The 22,052-nt window shown below is 43.5% G+C and overlaps 1 protein-coding gene across 3 annotated transcripts in view; it reads right to left on the minus strand.

The window, feature by feature from the left end:
* The window catches only part of PDE4A (phosphodiesterase 4A), an 878,869-nt gene that overhangs the window by 245,516 nt on the left and 611,301 nt on the right, over positions 1–22,052 (minus strand). For all 3 annotated transcript variants that reach the window (XM_069231819.1, XM_069231820.1, XM_069231818.1), the window contains exon 2: positions 1,838–2,023. In XM_069231819.1, the coding sequence (XP_069087920.1) occupies positions 1,838–2,023 (186 nt within the window). The remainder of the gene's footprint in view (positions 1–1,837; positions 2,024–22,052) is intronic.

Below are 22,052 nucleotides of genomic sequence, written 5' to 3' on the forward strand. Positions count from 1 at the left end.
CTGTCGCGGGCGCTAGGCCTACCCACACAAGTGAGGTATCATTTTTATCGGGAGACGTGGGGGAACGCTGGGTGGAAGGAAATTTGTGGCTCCTCTCAGATTCCAGAACTTTCTGCCACAGAAATGTGAGGAACATGTGTTTTTTTAGCCAAATTTTGAGGTTTGCAAAGGATTCTGGGTAACAGAACCTGGTCCGAGCCACACAAATCACCCCATCTTGGATTCCCCTAGGTCTCTAGTTTTCAGAAATGCACAGGTTTGGTAGGTTTCCCTAGGTGGCGGCTGAGCTAGAGGCCAAAATCTACAGGTAGGCACTTTGCTAAAAACAGGTCTGTTTTCTGTGATGTGTCCACGTTGCGCTTTGGTGCGTTTCCTGTCGCGGGCGCTAGGCCTACCCACACAAGTGAGGTATCATTTTTATCGGGAGACTTGGGGGAACATAGAATAGCAAAACAAGTGTTATTGCCCCTTGTCTTTCTCTACATTTTTCCCTTCCAAATGTAAGACAGTGTGTAAAAAAGACGTCTATTTGAGAAATGCCCGGTAATTCACATGCTAGTATGGGCAGCCCGGAATTCAGAGATGTGCAAATAACCACTGCTTCTCAACACCTTATCTTGTGCCCATTTTGGAAATACAAAGGTTTTCTTGATAGCTATTTTTTACTCTTTATATTTCAGCAAATGAATTGCTGTATACCCGGCATAGAATGAAAACCCACTGCAGGGTGCAGGTCATTTATTGGCTCTGGGTACCTAGAGTTCTTGATGAACCTACAAGCCCTATATATCCCCGCAACCAGAAGAGTCCAGCAGACGTAACGGTATATTGCTTTCGAAAATCTGACATTGCAGGAAAAAGTTACAGAGTAAAACTTAGAGAAAAATTGATGTTTTTTTCACCTCAATTTCAATATTTTTCTTTTTCAGTTGCTATTTTCTGTAGGAAACCCTTGTAGGATCTACACAAATTACCCCTTGCTGAATTCAGAATTTTGTCTACTTTTCAGAAATGTTGCGGTTTATGGGATCCAGCGTTGGTTTCATGCCCATTTCTGTCACTGACTGGAAGGAGGCTGAAAGCACAAAAAATCGTAAAAATGGGGTATGTCCCAGTAAAATGCCAAAATTGGGTTGAAAAATTGGGTTTTCTGATTCAAGTCTGCCTGTTCCTGAAAGCTGGGAAGCTGGTGATTTTATCACCGCAAACCCTTTGTTGATGCCCTTTTCAGGGAAAAAACCACGAGCCTTCTTCTGCAGCCCATTTTTCCAAATTTTTTTAAAAAAATGAAATTTTCACTGTTTTTTGGCTAATTTCTTGGCCTCCTTCTGGGGAACCCACAAAGTCTGGGTACCTCTAGAATCCCTAGGATGTTGGAAAAAAAGGACGCAAATTTGGCATGGGTAGCTTATGTGAACAAAAAGTTATGAGGGCCTAAGCGCGAACTTCTCCAAATAGCCAAAAAAAGGCTCGGCACAGGAGGGGGAAAAGGCCTGGCAGCGAAGGGGTTAAAGTCATTTTAAGTTACTATATTCATAGATTCAACTTTCTGTTTTCACAATGCCTGAACGTTCTGTTTCAAGGAATCAGGGCTAGCAGTTTTACGGAGATGGCAATTCCTTCTTTTAAAAAGAAGAGAACAAAATACAAAGATTTGCTGTACATTTTCAAACCACTCCTGGAAAGGGCCTTACTACACTCAGTAAACTTCCTGCCCCAGCCCCTCAGACTTTTAAATTACAGGGTTACGAGGTATATGCAATCTCCCAATTATTGTCCAGCAGCCCCCTACATAAACATGCAGTAGAACCTTGCAGGGAAGAAAAAGCACACTTACACATCGCTGGTGATGGAGGAGTTCCGTGACATGGTCTTGGGTGACATGTCGTAGTCACTGTCCGAGCGGTACAGGAAGGACTCCCGCCGCTGGCTCTGAGGGAAGCTCGGATGGAGCACCAACCCTGGACTTGCCTGTGAGTCGATGGGGCTTCGACCGGGTGAGGGGCCATTTTCAAGATCAAAGCTGCAAAGAGAGAAAACCTGGTTAGTGGATCACAGTGCCTGAAATGGGGGTTCATAGTTAGCAGAGTCAGGATTGCGTCCCCACTCCCAATCAACAAGGCAGAATACACAAAAGTTATTTTTTATACAAAAATGATTGACATTCATGTTAACATTGCAGCATTAAATATTAAAGCAGTGGTTTCCAGTTGGTGCGCGTCGTCACCCTGGGGCACCATCAAAACTAGCCAGGGGCATAGTGCACCAAGCACACAGTTTGAGAGCCACTGGATGGACGCTTGTGCCCTGCTGCATATCAGCACAGCACCCCCCCCCCCCCCACACACACACACATACGACTGCCTGCCAAAGTTAGCATGCCATCTTGGTGGTGTTTCACGGCCTATGCCTTGCGACTTAATAGGATTGGCAGGTTCTCCTACAAGTGATGAATTTCGTTGAAACAATATTTAACAAAGGGGGCATTAGTGAACAAGGAGGGACTGCTATATTTATCACCTGCACGTTCCTGGAATGTTCTGTGCAAGAAATCTGCATCAGAGCGCGAGAGGAAAGTAACACAAAGACATTAAAAAAAAAAACACAGGAAATAACTTGCAAAAATCTACACATATGTTGACTGAATATTTTCTTTCTTTGAACGACCAGTGTTGTCCAATTCGCTGGCCACTTAACGCCACTGAACTCACACAGATCAATGTGTAACGTTTGCATGACTTTGTGAACTGAGAAGAAAGGGAGGGTAAAGGGAAGAGTCAACATCCCAGATCCTGGTTTGTCCAGGCACGGGCCTGCCACTGACTTTTAAATGTGCCCTCAAATGTGCAGGGTCCACCAAACCAAGCTCTACAACAGTGGAGTAACCTAGGGAGGGTTAATATTGTTAGCAATTCCATTGTGAAACTATTCTTCTTCTTGTGTACATCGCAGATGTGTAGCGTTTACACAATCTGAAACACGTCCACCTAATGGACGGGGATGTTCAAATATTTGAAAACCATGCACAGGAGCTAACTCGCAGGTTACAAACTACCGCCTAGGCAGCCCCCCAAAGCCTTAATGTTCTGGGGTTTCCTAGCGCAGACTCTCTATGCCCTTTTTCACCACGTGTTTTTCTATTTCTGCACATACTATGTTTGTTTACAGCCCTCCAGGTGTCTTCCCTTGCAGCTTTAACATGATCGTGTATCATTAAGCGCCTCGTTGGTACTCACGGTAGCGACTTCAGTGCGAGGGAGAGCAGAGCTGGCCCCACCCAGAGACAGTACACACATCACTGCAGCAGACATGCAATCCAATCAGGTGCCCGAGTGCATTCCTCTAAGAGTGTTATTCTCTAGCAAAAGGATCTTGAACCAAAACTCTCGTGTAATTGCAGCACCAAAGTCATTATTTTCAAACTCTCAGTGTTTAGTAAAACTAAAAGTTAAACATGCAAATATAGGCTTGTTTCATCCAGATAATATCATTGCTATGGCTTTATGATTATAATACCTTCATGAGCTTCATCCCAATTATTTTCAGGGAGAAAAATGGAAGTACTTCCAAGGCCTGACTTATATCCCCCATCTGCCAAAAAACTAACATAATGGGGGGTCATGGCCAAGGGAGCTGTGGGTCAAAAAAAAGTCTGGGAACCACTGCCATAAAGGAATCAAGAAACAGCAGAGCTATACGTCAAAATGATTGTTCTCTGTAGGTGAACATAAGCTTGAAATGTGAATACATCTGATGCACCCATGTTGGCCTTCCTAAAGTGCTGGCCTGCCTGCCCTGAAATGCAACCTTCTCTCAGGCAGACCTACTGGTCTTCGAAATGTGCAAATGCTTAAAAAAGCATCTAATTTCTTCATTAGCCCACCGATCTCCTTACACAATGAGCAGAAAGAAACGGGAGTATCAGTGATGAAAGAAGTGTGCAAATGACAAGCATGGATAAAAAGATGACTGTATGACTGGGTAATGGTAGAAGGGCTCAGTGCATTGCCCCCGTCAAACAAAACACAGCGCACATGGCACTTATTCACAAGTGGAAAAGACTTAAAGACAATCAGCAACAGGGGTATTGCCAACAATGAGAATGTTGTCTGGCAGACTTTTTTTTGCCATTGATGGAAAATTACTACATCAACTTAAAAATGTTTGTAGTATGAGATTTTAAAATAATGTATACCAAACGTCATACGTATTGCGAGTGTGAAGTTCAGGAGCCAATGGGCTAATGTCATAATTTTGAGTCCCAGATTTCCAAAGCTCTAGGTTACAGCTAGATTTTGGAGACAGTAAATGTATATTAAAATACATATACGTGTCTACGTTTTCCATGTGTTACTCTATACTTTAAATATTTACGTAGGAAAGTTACATACCTTGTTCTCGCATTACAATTCGTGAATGGTGCAGTAGTACGGGGCATTTCATGCAAAATCGGCAATGGACAAATTGCATGTTTTCCGACATACAGAAGAATGCCCCACACTTTAAATATGTGTAAGATATTTAGACAGCACTAACAGTTGAAGCAGAGCGCTTAATATACTGAAGTGAATGGATAAATGTTTTAAACTATTCAGAAATTTGTTTTTTTCATCTTTCAATAGCTTATTGAATAATACGTCCAGTTCCACATTTATTTTTCTTAAACGGATATATTAACATTTGTACATCTATATCTCAAATTGCATTGATATCTGTAGCCTGCAATTAAGTTATGACCATCAAAAATAACGAATACATTACACGGTCTAAAAGTAAGTAATGAAGGGCAAGTTAAAGGGTTGGCTGACGGAGTAGAGTCCATCAGGGTGTGGAGGACATTACTTCTGGAACCATGATGGACCATTGTCTGACAAATTTACCATCTCTGGCTAAGCGGCAATCCCTGGGCCTTGATAGGAATTGACATCATGGCGTTCCCGTCAAGTTACGAATTGTTTGGTAGTGGCTCCGTGGACTGAAAGCTGGCAGTCCTCATGACCCTAAATAGGGGACTATTTGGTTGGCAAACAGCGTACTCGGTCACGTTTGTGGTTCAGTACCTTGTACACCCAACTCTAAATAGGGCCTTTATTGTAAATAGGGGATATGCACATATTTAAGAGAAATTCAAAAGAGGACAGACATGAGAAATTAAGCCACGCATTCTACATGGTGGAAATCACAGGCCCAAGAGCGTCAAGCTCGAATTAAGTTTACTATTTAACTGCGCGCAAACGAGAAAAGGTACTTTGCTAAAACAATCAATGAAATGTACAAAAATGCATCTGATATACTCCAGGACCATAAGGGTTAGGGTGTAATTTCCATATGAGCACAAAGTGTTAATCACAATAAAGTTAATCTGTAAAAATTGATAATGATTTATAATCACTTGCATAGCATAACTACAGTTTTTCTATATTTTTCTACTGCCATTAGTGGAACATTTCTTAGTTTAGAACTTGTTAACACTATTACCATCAGCCAACTACTGATTTAATTTTAAGTGAAAGAGATAGACCAATCAGAACCCAGCATCCCAAGCGAGCATCCCCCAGTAATCTCCCAGAGTTCTCATTTATCACTGGATATGGGGAGACCTTACGTACTAATGAACATGTGTGGGTGGAGCTTAAGCCAGATCTGCCAACTCTTAATGCGCCACCATGTGGCACAGAACATCTGCTGCCTTCACAAGGGCAGCCCGTAAAGAGTTGGTATTACATAGTGAGCTATAAATCCCTACGGAGGGCATCGCCTTTCCAGCTCATGTGTTGGAGGCTATGCATCCTTAAAGACCAATAAGGGTTTTGCACCCTCCCCAGTTCAGCGCCCTTTCTGTTGCTGCTCAAGGCCACTTTCAGCAGAAAGCTGCTGAGAGCATCCGCCCTCCTCTCACATGGTGAAATTGTTTTCTACACTGGCAGCAGTGCTCAAATTGTATTAGTGTTTGCCAGTGCTCAGCACTGGCAGTGATTTCTTAACACTGGCACATATTTTGATAAGTTCACCACCACGTCAGTCCATTTTCAAACAGAACTCATCAACAGAGTTTTCAGCAATTCAATATACATAAAAAAAGATATTACCAGTGCACCCAGGCCATGCCTACAGCTTTGGGTGACCTGGAAGAGTCCTAATTGTCACATTTGTAGGAGTGTGAACGTGGCATCGTTGGTACCAGAATTTTACAGACCTGGCAAGGATTGTGGATGATGCCAGATACAGTGGTATACATAAATTAGGCACTAGCAGGCATGTCTGCTAAAGCCCCAATAAACTTGTATGAGAAGGGTTCGCTGTGACTACATCATTCTTATTGTTTATTTATATATATAGATCAGTGTGATTCCACGCTTTAAACCAAGGCCACAGTTATTATTGTAATAGAATAAAGACCTGTCTACACTTTAAAAAAAAAAATAGATTAGGGGATGCACAGTATTTACAATATTCAATTACGTCACTGGGCATTCTATATGAACTTTCCTAATGGCAACAAGATCTTCAGTAGTTCCTCAATGGGATGTTGGATTATCACCACTATTGCCATGGTATCTAACTAATGGGCATCCAAGTGCTAGAGAAGAATCATTGCCACCAGGCTAATAATGAATTCGGGGAGGGGTGTGGCGAGGTATAGTTTCCTAAACTAAAATATTGTCAAAGTTTTTAAAAGAGCCTCAACAAATTCACATCAACACATTTATCGCATCCCACTCCAAGAGAAACAAAAAACTCACTTCTTCCTCTTTTAATGTTAGAAATAATGGTGCTTACCATTATTTGGCTTTGTCGTCAGTCTTATGTGCATTTTTCTTAGTTTTTATCATTTATTTTGTGAGGGGTCTGTGCAGGCAATTCGCTGCCTGGCTACACCACGATAAAGAATGGCCTCTGGCTAAGAATTCTTCATTCTTTGAATTATTGATCTAAGAATTGGTGTCCACCATTTTGGATTAGTAAGTAAAACAAAATGGCGTCATTATGCTAGTGTGCAGCATTTCGCTTTTTCCATATGCTGCACAGTATCTGCAAAAAGCACAGGCAAAGACAATAGATTAGCAAGGAGAGACCTACTGGCTTCGCCAATGCTTGCTAATATTGCGCTTATTTAAACCACTCTTAATGGATATCGCCACTGCAAAATCAAATGTAAGTTTTTGGCTTTTTTTAAGACATTATTTTTGTATGGCTTGCTTGGTGTTTTTCAGACATAAAAGATACCACAATTTTGAAGCAGCAGACAAAATGTAAAAGCAAAATTATTAGGTCACGCCTTAGACAGCAAATGCTCTATCACTTGCAAGACATTTTGTTAACTAAAAATGGGCTTGAAGCTGGCCCATTACTTAATATTCCTTGGCTTCATTGCCATTCATGTTTCGTGGGTTCTGATTAGTCAGTGCTTTTTGTTTCTCTGGTTCTGTGGAGCATGGCCCAAGCACTGATTGTTATTTTTGATAAGTATCCTTCCGCTTCTCACTTGAGTTGAGGTACTTTTTTTGTTCTACTTGCAGAGTGCATATGTTTTTAGGTTATGTTGCTCCTGATTTTGCTGTTGTTTTCACAGCACATTTCTAATGTTCCTGTTTGTTCCATTTTACTATTTATCCTCTCCCCTTCTACTCTTTGGTGCAGCATAACACCCTCAGCACGCCACAGGTTGTTGGCATCACTTTTAACAATGATTTCAAAATGCATCAAGGGGTTTGCTCCATTGCTATTAGGTAGTCACTCATTTAGTATGTAACCAAGTGCTTTTTTGGTACATGTTTCATGATTTAAAGGATGTATGATCTAAATGTTTTATGCAAAAAATAGGGTATGTTTTAAATTGGTTTATGTGTGCACGATTATTGGTTGGCTAGAACATTCCAGTATAAAAATAACATATTGTAATGCAATTTTTTGTTTGTTGGGCTCCTCCTAATGTGCTTCCGCCTTTAGCTTAGTTTGTACATTGTAACAAAAATGACCATACCATACAATACACTACCAGGCCATACCATACTATACAATCACAGCCTATACCATACTGCACAATCACCGCCCATCCCATACAATGACAAGCAATGGCATAACATACAAAACAACAAAGGCCATGAGATACTATACTATACAATGACAGGCCATATCATAAAATACTATACAATACAATGACCAGTCATATCGTACCATACTATACCATGCCATATCATGCCATACCACACCATACAGTGACAAGACATACCATATCATACTATACAATGACAGGCCATATAACACCATACAAAAGTTTCTGTACCTTCTGGAAGAGGAACACTATATTGAAAAGCAAGACTATGGTGAGCCTCACACAGTTATCACAACTAACAACACTCCTGCTTCAAGCTCATATTATACTACTTACTCTTCTCCTAAACAAAACAACACTACCACTAACACACATTTTCTAAACTGCCAGCTCATAAATTCTCAATCACTCTAAAAAACCAAGCACCATATCTACGACCTGCTCACAGATACACAACCTGACTTACTATTCATAACGGAATCCTGGTTGGGAGATGACATGGCCCCAGTGTTGCACGAAGCCCTTCCCCCAGGCTATCAAACCATCACACAAAATCGTATCGGCAAGAGATGAGGTGAACTAGCTATTATATTCGAACAGGCAATAAACCTCTGGAAAACAGACAACATTTCCATACAAGGTTGTGAAGCCCTCCTCACGAGATGTCACCCTACTCCAACTTCCTCCTGTAACTTTCTCCCCCTTTACAGACCTCCACCTAACAACTCCACATTCCCGGATTCTTTTCTAGATACAGTCTCAAACCTTATTACACTATATTCCAACCTATGCATTCTTGGGGATCTAAACATTTGGTTTGACAAACCCAATATGCCCATTCCAAAAGCTATCACCACTGGCCTAGTCGCATTGAACGTACATCAGATTGTACACAATCCCACACACATCGCTGGACACATCCTAGATGTCATTTTTGCCTAGCCTGAACTAGTTACTGTTCATAGCATCACGCCAATCACTTGGTCAGACCACCATTTGATAAATTTCCGACATAAAACTGAACAAATCAACACACCCCACAACTACTTACATACATGCACCTAACGACCATGGAGCAAACTCAATTATGATGACTTAGAAACACAACTAACAGCCAACACAGATCTAGATACAATTAATTATGTGCCAAACATTTATGAGTGGCTACAGGAAGCTTTTGATATCCTAATACCACTCAGAAAAACTAAACACGACAAAAGAAAACCAACACCTTGGAGAAACACAGAACTTAAAAAGATAAAGCAACAAATCAGAAAGTTGCAGCGGACCTGGCTCAAAACAACAAAAGTCAAGACTAACTGCAGCTACACAAACTTAACAGACTATACAAATCATCAATCAAAAAAGCTAAAAAAAAAGGTACTACTCAGACAGAATTCAAAATGCTAAATCTACAACCAAGGAATTTTATAAAAATCTCAATGAATTTCGAAAACCTACATGCATGGAAGGAAGTCATCCCACTACTCAAGATTTCACAAACAAATTGGCAACTCACTACACAACCAAGGCAGACACATTGGACTCCTATTTAAAACAGACGAAAACCATCAGCACCAGCCCCTTTCCTAAAATACCCTCTAAGAATAAACCAACCCAGCCTCTACAGTCCTTCCAACAAATATCCCAAGGTGAATTTATGGATTTGGTCAAAGCAAGCAGGCCTTCCGGTTGCCCTTCTGACCCTTGTCCACCACAAATCTTAAAGAGTATTCTTCTATCTACTTCTGCTGCCACACCTGTAAGAAGAATCATCAACAACTCTTTAACTACAGGAACTTTTCCTGTAGACCTGAAAAAGGCATACATATGACTGTTATTAAAGAAAACAAACCTAGACCCGCAAGTCCTCAACAACTACAGACCAATCACCAATGGACCTTTCCTGGGCAAATTAATAGAAAGAGCAGCATTCGCCGAGATGTCACAATTCATTGAAGACAATTCTATACTTTCAGACTTCCAAACTGGATTCCGCCCAGGAAGAGGCACTGAATCGGCACTCATAGCAATCCGGGATGATCTTAAAAACACAGTCGACCACAATGAAGTTGTTGCACTACTTCTCTTGGACCTCTCGGCTGCCGTTGATACGGTTGACCATGACATCCTAATTCAAAGACTCCACGAAGCCGGCATACAAGGGACTACTCCCGACTGGATTACTTCCTATCTTTAAAAAAGATCCAATATCATCTACTCACCCCCCTTCTCGTCCAAACCCTACCTCACAAAAGCAGGGGTCCCCCAAGGATCAATCATCTCACCTTTGCTTTTCAACATCTACATGATATCATTACCAGAACTGATAAATTATTTCCATCTCACATGCTACAATTATGCAGATGACACACAAATACTACTTAAATTAGAATGCCCCAAAAACATTGAAAACTCAGAAATCTTCAGTTGCCTCAGAGCCGTTGATCAGTGGATGACCTAGAGCCATCTCAAACTAAATACCTCCAAAACAGAAATACTCATATGTGGTGACTGGAAAAATTATGACCCTCTGTGCGTCTGGCCTGACGATCTCGGACCACCTCCTCAATTAGCCAAGGAAGTTAAAAACCTTGGAATCACCATGGATTCCAAGCTAACTATAAATGCCCAAGTGGACAAATTAGCACGAACAAGCTTCATCACCTTGAAGACTCTACGACGCATCTTCCCCCACCTCGGATTTCCACACAAGGTGCAAGCTACTATCTCGCCTGTACTATCCAAACTAGATTATGCCAATGGCCTCTACCATGGATCATCTCTATCTATTATGAAAAAACTACAACGTATTCAGAACTCCGCAGCCAGGCTACTATTACATGTAAAGCCGCAAGCCCACATCTCCCCTGCCTTGAGAGCACTACACTGGTTACCCGTTGCCAGAAGATGCACTTTCAAGCTGCTTTGTATCACCCACAAAGCTATACATGGAACAGGACCACTTTTTATCAGAAACTAAATAACCAAATACATCCCAAAAAAGAAACCTCCGCTCAAGATTGGCACCCCGCCTTAGAACACCACCATACAAGAAAAAGACTATAGGTGGTACATCCTTCTACGTTCAAGCAGCCAAACTATGGAATTCATTACCCCCAACTATAAGAGCCACAGATAACTTTCTTGTCTTCAGAAAACTACTCAAGAGTTGGCTCTTTCCTTCATAACCACCATATTAAAACAACTATGGACTGCATATGCCTATGTTGATAAATATTTTTTCTGATTATGTGTCTAGTTCTAGTTATGTATAGTTCTTTAGAAAATATGTATTGCTACTATGTCATAACAATAAAATACACACATACTCTTTAAACCTGTTTGACTAAGTATATTTACCCATGGTTCTAATTATGTATTGTATGTACATATATGTGTGCATATGTGTGTGTATTCATGTGTGTGTGTATGTGTGTATGTATATATATATATATATATATATAAATATATATATATATATATATATATATATATATATATATATGTATGTGTGTATGTTGTTCTGTGCTTGGTATGTTCGTGGGTCATTGCACGCTGGGTGGGTTGTTATATACTAGATATCTATGAATCCCTGCTCTCATCTTATCACACTTATCTACCCATCATCATATCTCATGTCTCTATCAATCTATCCTCCATTTCCACTCTGACTCATCCCAAATCCATTCTACTACTTTCATCTCCTAAATAACTCTGCCAAAGCTCTTCCCCCTACTTCCACATCTAACTCACCAAACCTCACTCTACTACCATGACCTCCCAAACAACCCTACTAAATTCGCCCTCATTTATCTCACCCTGCTACTATGATCTCCCTAACCCTTCCACAGACTCTTCCCTCCGCCATCCCCCTTTACTCATCCCAAGCCGTTGGGATGAGTAAATGAGGGATATACTCCCAATTAACACTTATGGATTTCTTTCCTCCTCCACCCCTCCATTACTCCAGTCAATCTAACTAACAAACTCTCATATCCACGGCTCAAATTAACTCATAATAATACTAAAACTGTACTCATATTTCCCCATACTAATCCATCACTAATTCTTGTTGGGTTCCGGAGTAGCGTGCTACTCGCCGAAAAGCGCTTTGACGCCTCGCCAGGGGTAGTAAGCGCTATATAAATACTATTACAATTACTATCTTATTATAATATAATATAATATAATATAATATAATATAATATAATATAATACAATATAATATAATATAATATAATATACATATTTGCAACCTACCTCAATAATATGCATGAGGCAGGTCACATTCTAACCCAGGTGTAATACAGATAGCACTGGTGCATTTACAGCACGGGAGACATTCTTAAAGGGGAGCTCCCTTACTTGCAGGTAGATGCAGCCCCATGCAAATGAGTGGAACATTTTGCTTCTGCGCCTGTGCTGTATTATGTATGTGGCACAGAGGCAAAGAGGCCTCAGAATGTGCAATGACGGTGTGCAACAAAATAGTGGCTTATAGTCAGTGCATCCCCTGTAGGCATGCCTCTGGCAGAGGAGAAGGAGGTCCCATGGACCCTCCCCAACCCCCGTCATTCCCCGCTGGTGGCGGGCAGTGACTCATTGCATCCGCTTACAGGGGGACCTCTGTCCCTCCTTTCAAGGGCAAATGGGTGCCCCCTGCATACTCTTTCACTAATCGGCTGTCTCCAGGCCAACCGCAAGTCCTTGTGTGCCCCGGGGCCACACATTTTCAGTAACAGGGCATGCTATGCCGATCTGAAGGTGCACCACGGTGCAAACAGGGCCAGTGCGCCCTATTTATACTACAGCCCTGATGTCCTTTTAGCAAACTATTGCACATCATAAACATACTGACATAAGTGTTCTACTGTCTCTGAGGGGCAACATGACATATTGTCCTTGGCTCCACAGCACAACAGATGTGACAGAGGGAGGGGGCCAAGGGAAGGCAATGACTCTAGAGAGTAATCTACCTTCCTGGGATCCTTCTTATGAGCCAAAAATCAGATGTTTAGAAAAACGCCTGTGGGAGACCATTTAACAAAGCACTATCTTCAATAGGAAAAAAACTCACAATTTTGAAGTCAACTTGTGAGCAGTATCTTCTGACATCTGGAATCTTAAACTGAAACTAGGACAAGAGCACTAAAAATATGTCACTGGGAAACCTGCAGGCATCGTGGGAAGAACCCAAGTCATGGAAAAAGCTGAGAAAGCACTAATGACAGAGAGCAGCACAACGTGATTGTAGCCACACATGAGGAAATTAAATTAAGGTGTGTGTGGGAGTGGGGAGTCAGGAACTGGAATAGGGCCCCATTTAGTGAGTGAGTGAAAAAAACGTTATTTTAGAGAATAGTGATGGAAGATCTTTTAAATAAAACCTTTCCTTCACCTGCGTCAGCTCCCCTTGTGCAGCGCACTGACCCTGAGCAAGGTTGGAGTACTCCAGACTTAGGGGGTCATTACAACCCCGGCGGTCAAAGAGTGCCAGGGCTGTTTTGGCGAGTGCACCGCCAACAGGCTGGCGGTGCAATCCTGGGTATTTTGACTGCGGCGGAAGCGCCGTGATCGCATTGCCCCGTGGTGGGATTACGAGTCCCCGACCGCCAGCCTTTTCCTGGCGGTTTGAAAAGGCTGGCAGTACGGGGAGTCACGGGGCCCCTGGGGGCCCCTGCACTGCCCATACCACTGGCATGGGCAGTGCAGGGGCCCCCTGACAGGGCCCCATGCAGCTTTTCACTGACTGCTATGCAGACAGTGAAAAGCGCGACGGGTGCAACTGCACCCGTCGCAGGGCCGCAACACCGCCAGGTCCATTTGGAGCCGGCTCCTGTGTTGCGGCCGAGATCCCCGCCGGCCCAGCGGGGATCTCATAATGACCACGGCGGGAGTGCGGCCGCATTGGCGGCCGCCCGACGGTCAGATCTTGGCGGGCGGCTGAAGCCGCCCACCAAGGTCATAATGAGGGCCACCGTTTTTTTAAGGCTGTCCTAGGCTTGGTGCACAAAAGTCTAGGTCCTTCAATATTTAAATGATGTGTACACTCAGAATCACATGTTTAAGCTGTCTGCTCCGTTTGTGGCACTATGTATAATGCTGTTGCTTTCAACACCTTACATTACATCCTCTGATTGCTTGCAATCTCAGACAGCCTTCTCCCACTGTTCTCCTAAAACACTGCATGAAAAACTTACCTTGATGTACTTTCTTTCTTCAGAGTGACCTTCTTCTTACTTTCCACCCTCGGCATCTTCCTGAGCATAGCTTCCTCTCAGTCTCATGTCTGCCTGCATCATATCCTTATTCTGCACTTTGTCTGATACATTATTTGATAGATCACAACCGATCACAACCTCTTCTCTTTAAACTTCCCCTGCAATCTAACATCACCTAATCTCTGCCAGCCTGTCAATCTCACCAACTATTCACCTGAAACCACATAGCTTCCACTAATAATCACACCTACCTGGTTTCAATATATCACAAATGCAATGCATGCAATTTTTTCTTGAGAGCACATTACTAGTCGCGTTAACCAACAATAATCATTAGAATAACCACTAATCCTGGGTTCCGGAGTAGCATGCTACTCGTTGTAAAGCACTGCAATGCCTCAACAGGGGTAGTAAGCACTATATAAATCCAATTACAATCTGCCTGCGTCAGGAGGTAAGCAAGGACAAATGTGTCAGGAAACGTGGGTGTGAGGCTGCACAATGGCTTCTGCCTCCATGTTGTGTCTCAACTTTCAGTTTCACCAGTGTCAAGTTAGTTTGGAATGAGCATGGCAGCAAGCTACGCAAAGGCGTGGGCAGCAGCGATTTTCAACTGCGAAACTCAGGTGGCGATTCCAGGTAGCTCTCTACCTGTTTGGAAATAGTCTGAGCTCACAACCCTATACAGAAAACTAAGCCATGGTCTATTTTATCCTGTAGACCCTGTCCGTCCCTCTGATGTCACCACCCTTTATAGATATATACTGAAACCAGAAAAATGTCACGGTTTCCGTATAGTCCACCTATTTCCACCACCGGCACACTTCGGACTCTTCATCAGCTCCAGGTCTGTCACTGCTCTTCCAGGTGTCTGTCCTCTGCATTTATAACTTTGTTGCTGGTTTTCCATTAAGTGGCGAGTGCAAAATGCTTTAGCATTTGTGTATGACAACACAACTACCGGAACCCCTTAACATGCAAAGAAATCTAGCTACCACCACTCAAGAAGCATGTGGGGTCTAAGCAAAACTCTTCAACAGTCAGGGCAGGTATGACCCACAACACTCCATAAGCAGGGAGACACGTCTATCCTCCCATCACATACAGGTACTTGCCAGGGCGACCCATATGCCTACAGAGAGGTACCCTCGCCAAATAAGCACAGAAGGTCCTACCAGCACCATTTAAGACACTGAGAGTTATGACTATCACCACACAACATGCAGAGGTTTAATATAGAAGTCTTTCAGATGTTAGAACCCTTCAACAAACAGATATGTCATGTACATGGCATTCACCAAACAGTGAGGTTCAGCCAACTTCTCTCCACCTGCTGGAAGGTGTAGCCAGCATCCCTCCAAATTCAGATAGTTCCTTCTGCCACCCCTTCACATGCAGATGGTTCCTCCCACCACCACTCCACATGCATGAAGGCCCTGTCAGCACAATACCACAGGAAGGGGGGTACTCGTATCAAGAGTCCAGCAGACACCATTCCCAGCAATGAGCTATGTCAGCTCAGCAGCCTCCCATCGGCCTGCATATATGTGAGAGGCGCGTGAATAAGGTCAGCAGAGACTTATCGACCAATAAGTGATTCAGTCCCTGCTCCCACCCCGCTGCTGGTCAGAAAGAAGGGCTCAGATTTTGACATTGCATTTGACTGGGACAATGTACAGCCTGGAGCTAGTGAAACTCAATGAACACGTAATAAATGCGTCACACAGAAAAACACATTCCGTGAGCTACTTCCAGGGCTGGGCATAGAGGGAACTGGGACAAAGAGAAAAAGATGAAGAAGCAAAAAATGTATAAAAATCATTTACACACACAACGTTTTTACACTTAAGGTTCTTCATAGTCTCCAGCACTGTCTTCATTCTTAAATGACTATTACACCATTTACAAATGCCCCAAGGCTGCCTTTATGACCACCACTGCTTCTGGGATATACCCACCTCTTTGGAATATTTATACTCTGAAGTGTATAAATAACTCTAATGTATCTATCTCCTCCAAGGTCACATACAAGGCATAAGTCTTTACCACCCTGCTTTTCTACTTTTAACATACTACATTGTTTTCCCACCCATTAGTGTATAAATGTCTCTTATCATATCTCTTCATCTCTTTTCTTATACTCCAAGGGCCTTCAATCCAGATTAAGAGACCTGAGTTAGAAGACTGATTGATTGCGGTCTATCGATGAGAGAAAATCAGACAATCACAATTTGACTGAAAGACAGAGATTCTCAAAATATGAAATAGCAGGAATAGAGGGGAATCTGACGGAAGACATCTACATTCAAAGAAGTCTCGAGATCAAGAACCCAAAATCACTGAAATTCTGAAGTCACCAAAACGTAGATTTATTAGAAATACAGGAGGTGAAAATCACATTAAATAACATGGTTAAAAAAAGAGAACACAAGCTCAGCTAGATATTAAAAGGCAGATCCCTCGGGACCCCATGGTAGAAGCTGAAGAACAATCCATAAAATATCCCACACAATCAGAATCATTTTGTGTTATAAGAACAGGAAGTGGAGGAGAAAATGTTGAAGGTTATTGATTATAAAGCAAGTAACACCGCCTAGCAACTACACTTTCTTTAATTCCAATATGGAAGAAGCAGGAGAACTAGCAGGAGAACTATTTCTTTCAATTCTGTAATACAAACATTTAGCTCTCGAAAAAAATACAAGAGAGCATGTTTTAAAGATTCTTGAGTTCTACTCGTAAATCGGGTTAACTGAGATACAGCCAATAACTAACAAAAGCGAGAAGAGCCTATGGCCTCTTTTAGACCAGCACAGTGATAAGACTATTTTGTACTGTCTATATTTTATCCCTTTCAGTCATGTTATTGCGGGTGTCATCCCTTCCCTCCCACGTTGTCTTTATAATAAGTGTGTTCTAGAATATATTCTATGAAAAGTTACTTCAAGCATTCATCATATTGGAATCATTATTTTAATTGTTCTAAATTTCTGATTAGTTTTTTTTCTACTTAGCGCCAATTTAAGCTCCAAAGGTCAGTTCAAATCTATTGTACGCTAAAAGAACTTGTCAATGTTATCACGCCATCAGAAACAATTTTAGATATTGGCAAGGAGGTTATGGAACTCAAAGAGAAGTTGGCTACGAAGAACCCAGTATATATAGTTATTCTAACGAAAATGGGTAACACACGAGTGAAGGTGTTGCTGAAATTAAACATACAAGGCAAAAAGGCTTGAAGGTCAGCCAAAGTCATGGAGTTGGGAAGTTGAGTTGGCATCATCTAGGCACAAGACATTCCTGAGGGCTGTTCCTGGGCAAAGCGCCATGACGCTGAGAGCCAAGGGCTGACAAATACACAGTCATGGCCTGCCCTTTTCAGCACTGCTATTTTCAGCTGAAGAGTGAGGTACACAGCGGTTCCTCCTTCCAGGGGTGTCTGATAATTGATGCCAGGGCCACGTGCTGGGGCTAATCAGGACTTTCATTACCATGGCCAATGCCAACAGTGGTGGTCTTGCCTACTGGGGAACAGTAACGATTTCCTAGCTAATCAGTGTCTCTGTAAGGCAAGAGGATTGGGACGCCTCCAGCCATGCTCTGCATCCGCCATCCACGCTTTCAGAGGTATCAGTTTTCAATCAAAATGAAGACATCTCCTAAGCACCATTCCTACTATGATATACCAATGAGGGGAAGCACCGTTTTGGTGAAAATGTTAATATGACATGGCTCAAAGAGCTAAATAAATCTTTTTATAAGAAAGCAATTTCTCCCAACAGCTGCTTATTGGTTGGTGTAAGGAAATGGCTCCCTGTTGCAATTACCCCCCACTTTTTGCCTGATACTGATGCTGACTTGACTGAGAAGTGTGCTGGGACCCTGCTAACCAGGCCCCAGCACCAGTGTTCTTTCACCTAAAATGTACCATTGTTTCCCCAATTGGCACAACCCTGGCACCCAGGTAAGTCCCTTGTAACTGGTACCCCTGGTACCAAGGGCCCTGATGCCAGGGAAGGTCTCTAAGGGCTGCAGCATGTCTTATTCCACCCTAGGGACCCCTCACTCAGCACAGACACTGCTTGCCAGCTTGTGTGTGCTGGTGGGGAGAAAATGACTAAGTCGACATGGCACTCCCACTGCCTATGGCATAGGTAAGTCACCCCTCTAACAGGCCTTACAGCCCTAAGGCAGGGTGCACTATACCACAGGTGAGGGCATAGGTTCATGAGCACTATGCCCCTACAGTGTCTAAGCAAAACCTTAGACATTGTAAGTGCAGGGTAGCCATAAGAGTATATGGTCTGGGAGTCTGTCAAAAACGAACTCCACAGCTCCATAATGGCTACACTGAATACTGGGAAGTTTAGTATCGAACTTCTCAGAATAATAAACCCACACTGATGCCAGTGTTGGATTTATTAAAAAATGCACACAGAGGGCATCTTAGAGATGCCCCCTGTATTTTACCCAATTGTTCAGTGCAGGACTGACTGGTCTGTGCCAGCCTGCTGCAGTGAGACGAGTTTCTGACCCCATGTGGTGAGGGCCTTTGTGCTCTCTGAGGACAGAAACAAAAGCCTGCTCTGGGTGGAGGTGCTTCACACCTCCCCCCTGCAGGAACTGTAACACCTAGTAGTGAGCCTCAAAGGCTCAGGCTTCGTGTTACAATGCCCCAGGGCACTCCAGCTAGTGGAGATGCCCGCCCCCTGGACACAGCCCCCACTTTTGGCGGCAAGTCCAGGAGAGATAATGAGAAAAACAAGGAGGAGTCACTGGCCAGTCAGGACAGCCCCTAAGGTGTCCTGAGCTGAGGTGACTCTGACTTTTAGAAATCCTCCATCTTGCAGATGGAGGATTCCCCCAATAGGATTAGGGATGTGCCCCCCTCTCCTCAGGGAGGAGGCACAAAGAGGGTGTAGCCACCCTCAGGGCTAGTAGTCATTGGCTACTGCCCTCCCAGACCTAAACACCCCCCTAAATTGAGTATTTAGGGGCTCCCAGAACACAGCAAGATAGATTCCTGCAACCTAAGAAGAAGAGGACTGCTAAGCTGAAAAGCCCTGCAGAGAAGACGGAGACACTAACTGCTTTAGCCCCAGCTCTACCGGCCTGTCTCCCCACTTCTAAAGACACTGCTCCAGCGACGCTTTCCACAGGGACCAGCGACCTCTGAAGCCTCAGAGGACTGCCCTGCATCTAGAAGGACCAAGAACTCCCGAGGACAGCGGCTCTGTTCACCAAAGACTGCAACTTTGCAACAAAGAAGCAACTTTGAAACAACACACGTTTCCCGCCGGAAGCGTAAGACTTGGCACTCTGCACCCGACGCCCCCAGCTCCACTTGTGGAGAACGATCACTTCAGGGAGGACTCCCCGGCGACTGCGAGACCGTGAGTAGCCAGAGTTGACCCCCCTGAACCCCTACAGCGACGCCTGCAGAGGGAATCCCGAGGCTCCCCCCTGACTGCGACTGCCTGCTTCAAAGACCAGACACCTGGTAAAGGCACTGCATCCGCAGCCCCCAGGACCTGAAGGATCCGACCTCCAGTGCAGGAGCGACCCCCAGGTGGCCCTCTCCCTTGCCCAGGTGGTGGCTACCCCGAGGAGCCCCCCCCCCTTGCCTGCCAGCATCGCTGAAGAGACCCCTTGGTCTCCCATTGCTTTCTATTGAAAACCCAACGCTTCTTTGCACACTGCACCCGGCCGCCCCCGTGCCGCTGAGGGTGTACTTTCTGTGTGGACTTGTGTCCCCCCCGGTGCCCTACAAAACCCCCTTGGTCTGCCCTCCGAAGACGCGGGTACTTACCTGCTGGCAGACTGGAACCGGGGCACCCCCTTCTCCATTGAAGCCTATGCGTTTTGGGCACCACTTTGACCTCTGCACCTGACCGGCCCTGAGCTGCTGGTGTGGTAACTTTGGGGTTGCTCTGAACCCCCAACGGTGGGCTACCTTGGACCCAAACCTGAACCCCATAGGTGGTTTACTTACCTGCAAAAACTAACAAACACTTACCTCCCCCAGGAACTGTTGAAAATTGCACTGTCTAGTTTTAAAATAGCTATATGTAATTTATGTGAAAACTGTATATGCTATTTTGCTAATTCAAAGTTCCTAAAATACCTACCTGCAATACCTTTCATTTGAAGTATTACATGTAAATCTTGAACCTGTGGTTCTTAAAATTAACTAAGAAAATATATTTTTCTATACTATTGGCCTGGAATTGTCTCTGAGTGTGTGTTCCTCATTTATTGCCTGTGTGTGTACAACAAATGCTTAACACTACTCCTTTGATTAGCCTACTGCTCGACCACACTACCACAAAATAGAGCATTAGAATTATCTCTTTTTGCCACTATCTTACCTCTAAGGGGAACCCTTGGACTCTGTGCATACTATTCCTTACTTTGAAATAGTGCATACAGAGCCAACTTCCTACAGTTGGCATGTGGATTTTAGAAGGAACAATAAATACTGCTGACCATTGTGATAGAATACATGTCTACCTGTCACTTACGTAGAAATGTTGATGTAAACACTGGTCTTGCATTTGCTTAACTAATTAAAAAACTGAGCACCGCATGACTCAGGTGTGTAAAGGACACTGCAGGGAAAGCAATGATGCAGAAAGGGCATCCACGATGAGAGAACACAGATACTAAGATGACATGAGCAAAAACAGGGCATCAAATCAGTGAAGACAGGGACATTGGCACAAAGAGGGTATCAACATGGGAGAGACATTGATGCGGAGAGGACACAGAGTGGATTTCAGCACAAAGGGGATGTCAACAGAAAGGACATCAACAGAAAGAGGATTTCAATCTAGAAAGGGTGTGTATCCTGAGTGAACTTAGATAAGAAGTTATTGATACAGAATGGGTGCTAATGCGGAGAAGACATCAACAAGGACACTGTGGGTCACGGTGACAACACTGACACTGAAGACCTCCACAAGGAGGGTGCATGGTGAGGCAACTGACACCGAGCCAGAGAGGATACTGATGCCTGGAGAACATAGTTTCAAAGAGAACATTAGTACACAAAGAACATCAACACAGAGAGGATATCAACAAAAAGGGACTTCAATGTGAAAAGGGTATCAAAGTCGAGACGGCATGGCCCTGCCTCTGGAGAAGACGCTGACACAGAACACTGAAAATAGTACTTGGAAGACTTGAACACAGGGATAACATGGACACGGGATGGGTATGAAAGATAAGAGAACATCAATGTGGAGAGGATACAGCATGGCACACGGAATACAGACACCGAGACTGGTCTGTAAAGGACATCAAGATGAGGAGGACACCAGAATAAAGAGGACTTCGACACAGCGAAGACATCAAGATGGACAGGACAGGAAAATGGACACAGAAACATGCTAGGCACAGAAAAGATATTGACACTGAGAGGACACTGATGCAGAAATGACAACACTGACAATACATGGACCTGCAGAAGGCATCAACACATGAAGAGGGGGAAGCACAGAGAACAGCTGCATGAATAGTGAGATGACAATGCCCTTGCACAAAGAGAGAGGATAATAAATGCCAAGGGCACTGATAACAGAGGGCTCTTAGGGCTGTGTACGGAATGTTTAAGGTCTACGTGAGGGTCTTTTGGGGGTAAGTGACGGTCTTGCAGGTACAATGTAATGGCAGTGGGGATTCAGGTTAGTGGCTGTTGTGTACTATATAAAGTTTGGTTCTGTTTCTGTGAAGGTCGTTTAGAGACTATGTGAGGGTCTATTAAAACTAAGTGG

This window comes from Pleurodeles waltl, chromosome 4_2 (assembly GCF_031143425.1).
Source record: "Pleurodeles waltl isolate 20211129_DDA chromosome 4_2, aPleWal1.hap1.20221129, whole genome shotgun sequence".
Classification (NCBI taxonomy): domain Eukaryota; kingdom Metazoa; phylum Chordata; class Amphibia; order Caudata; family Salamandridae; genus Pleurodeles; species Pleurodeles waltl.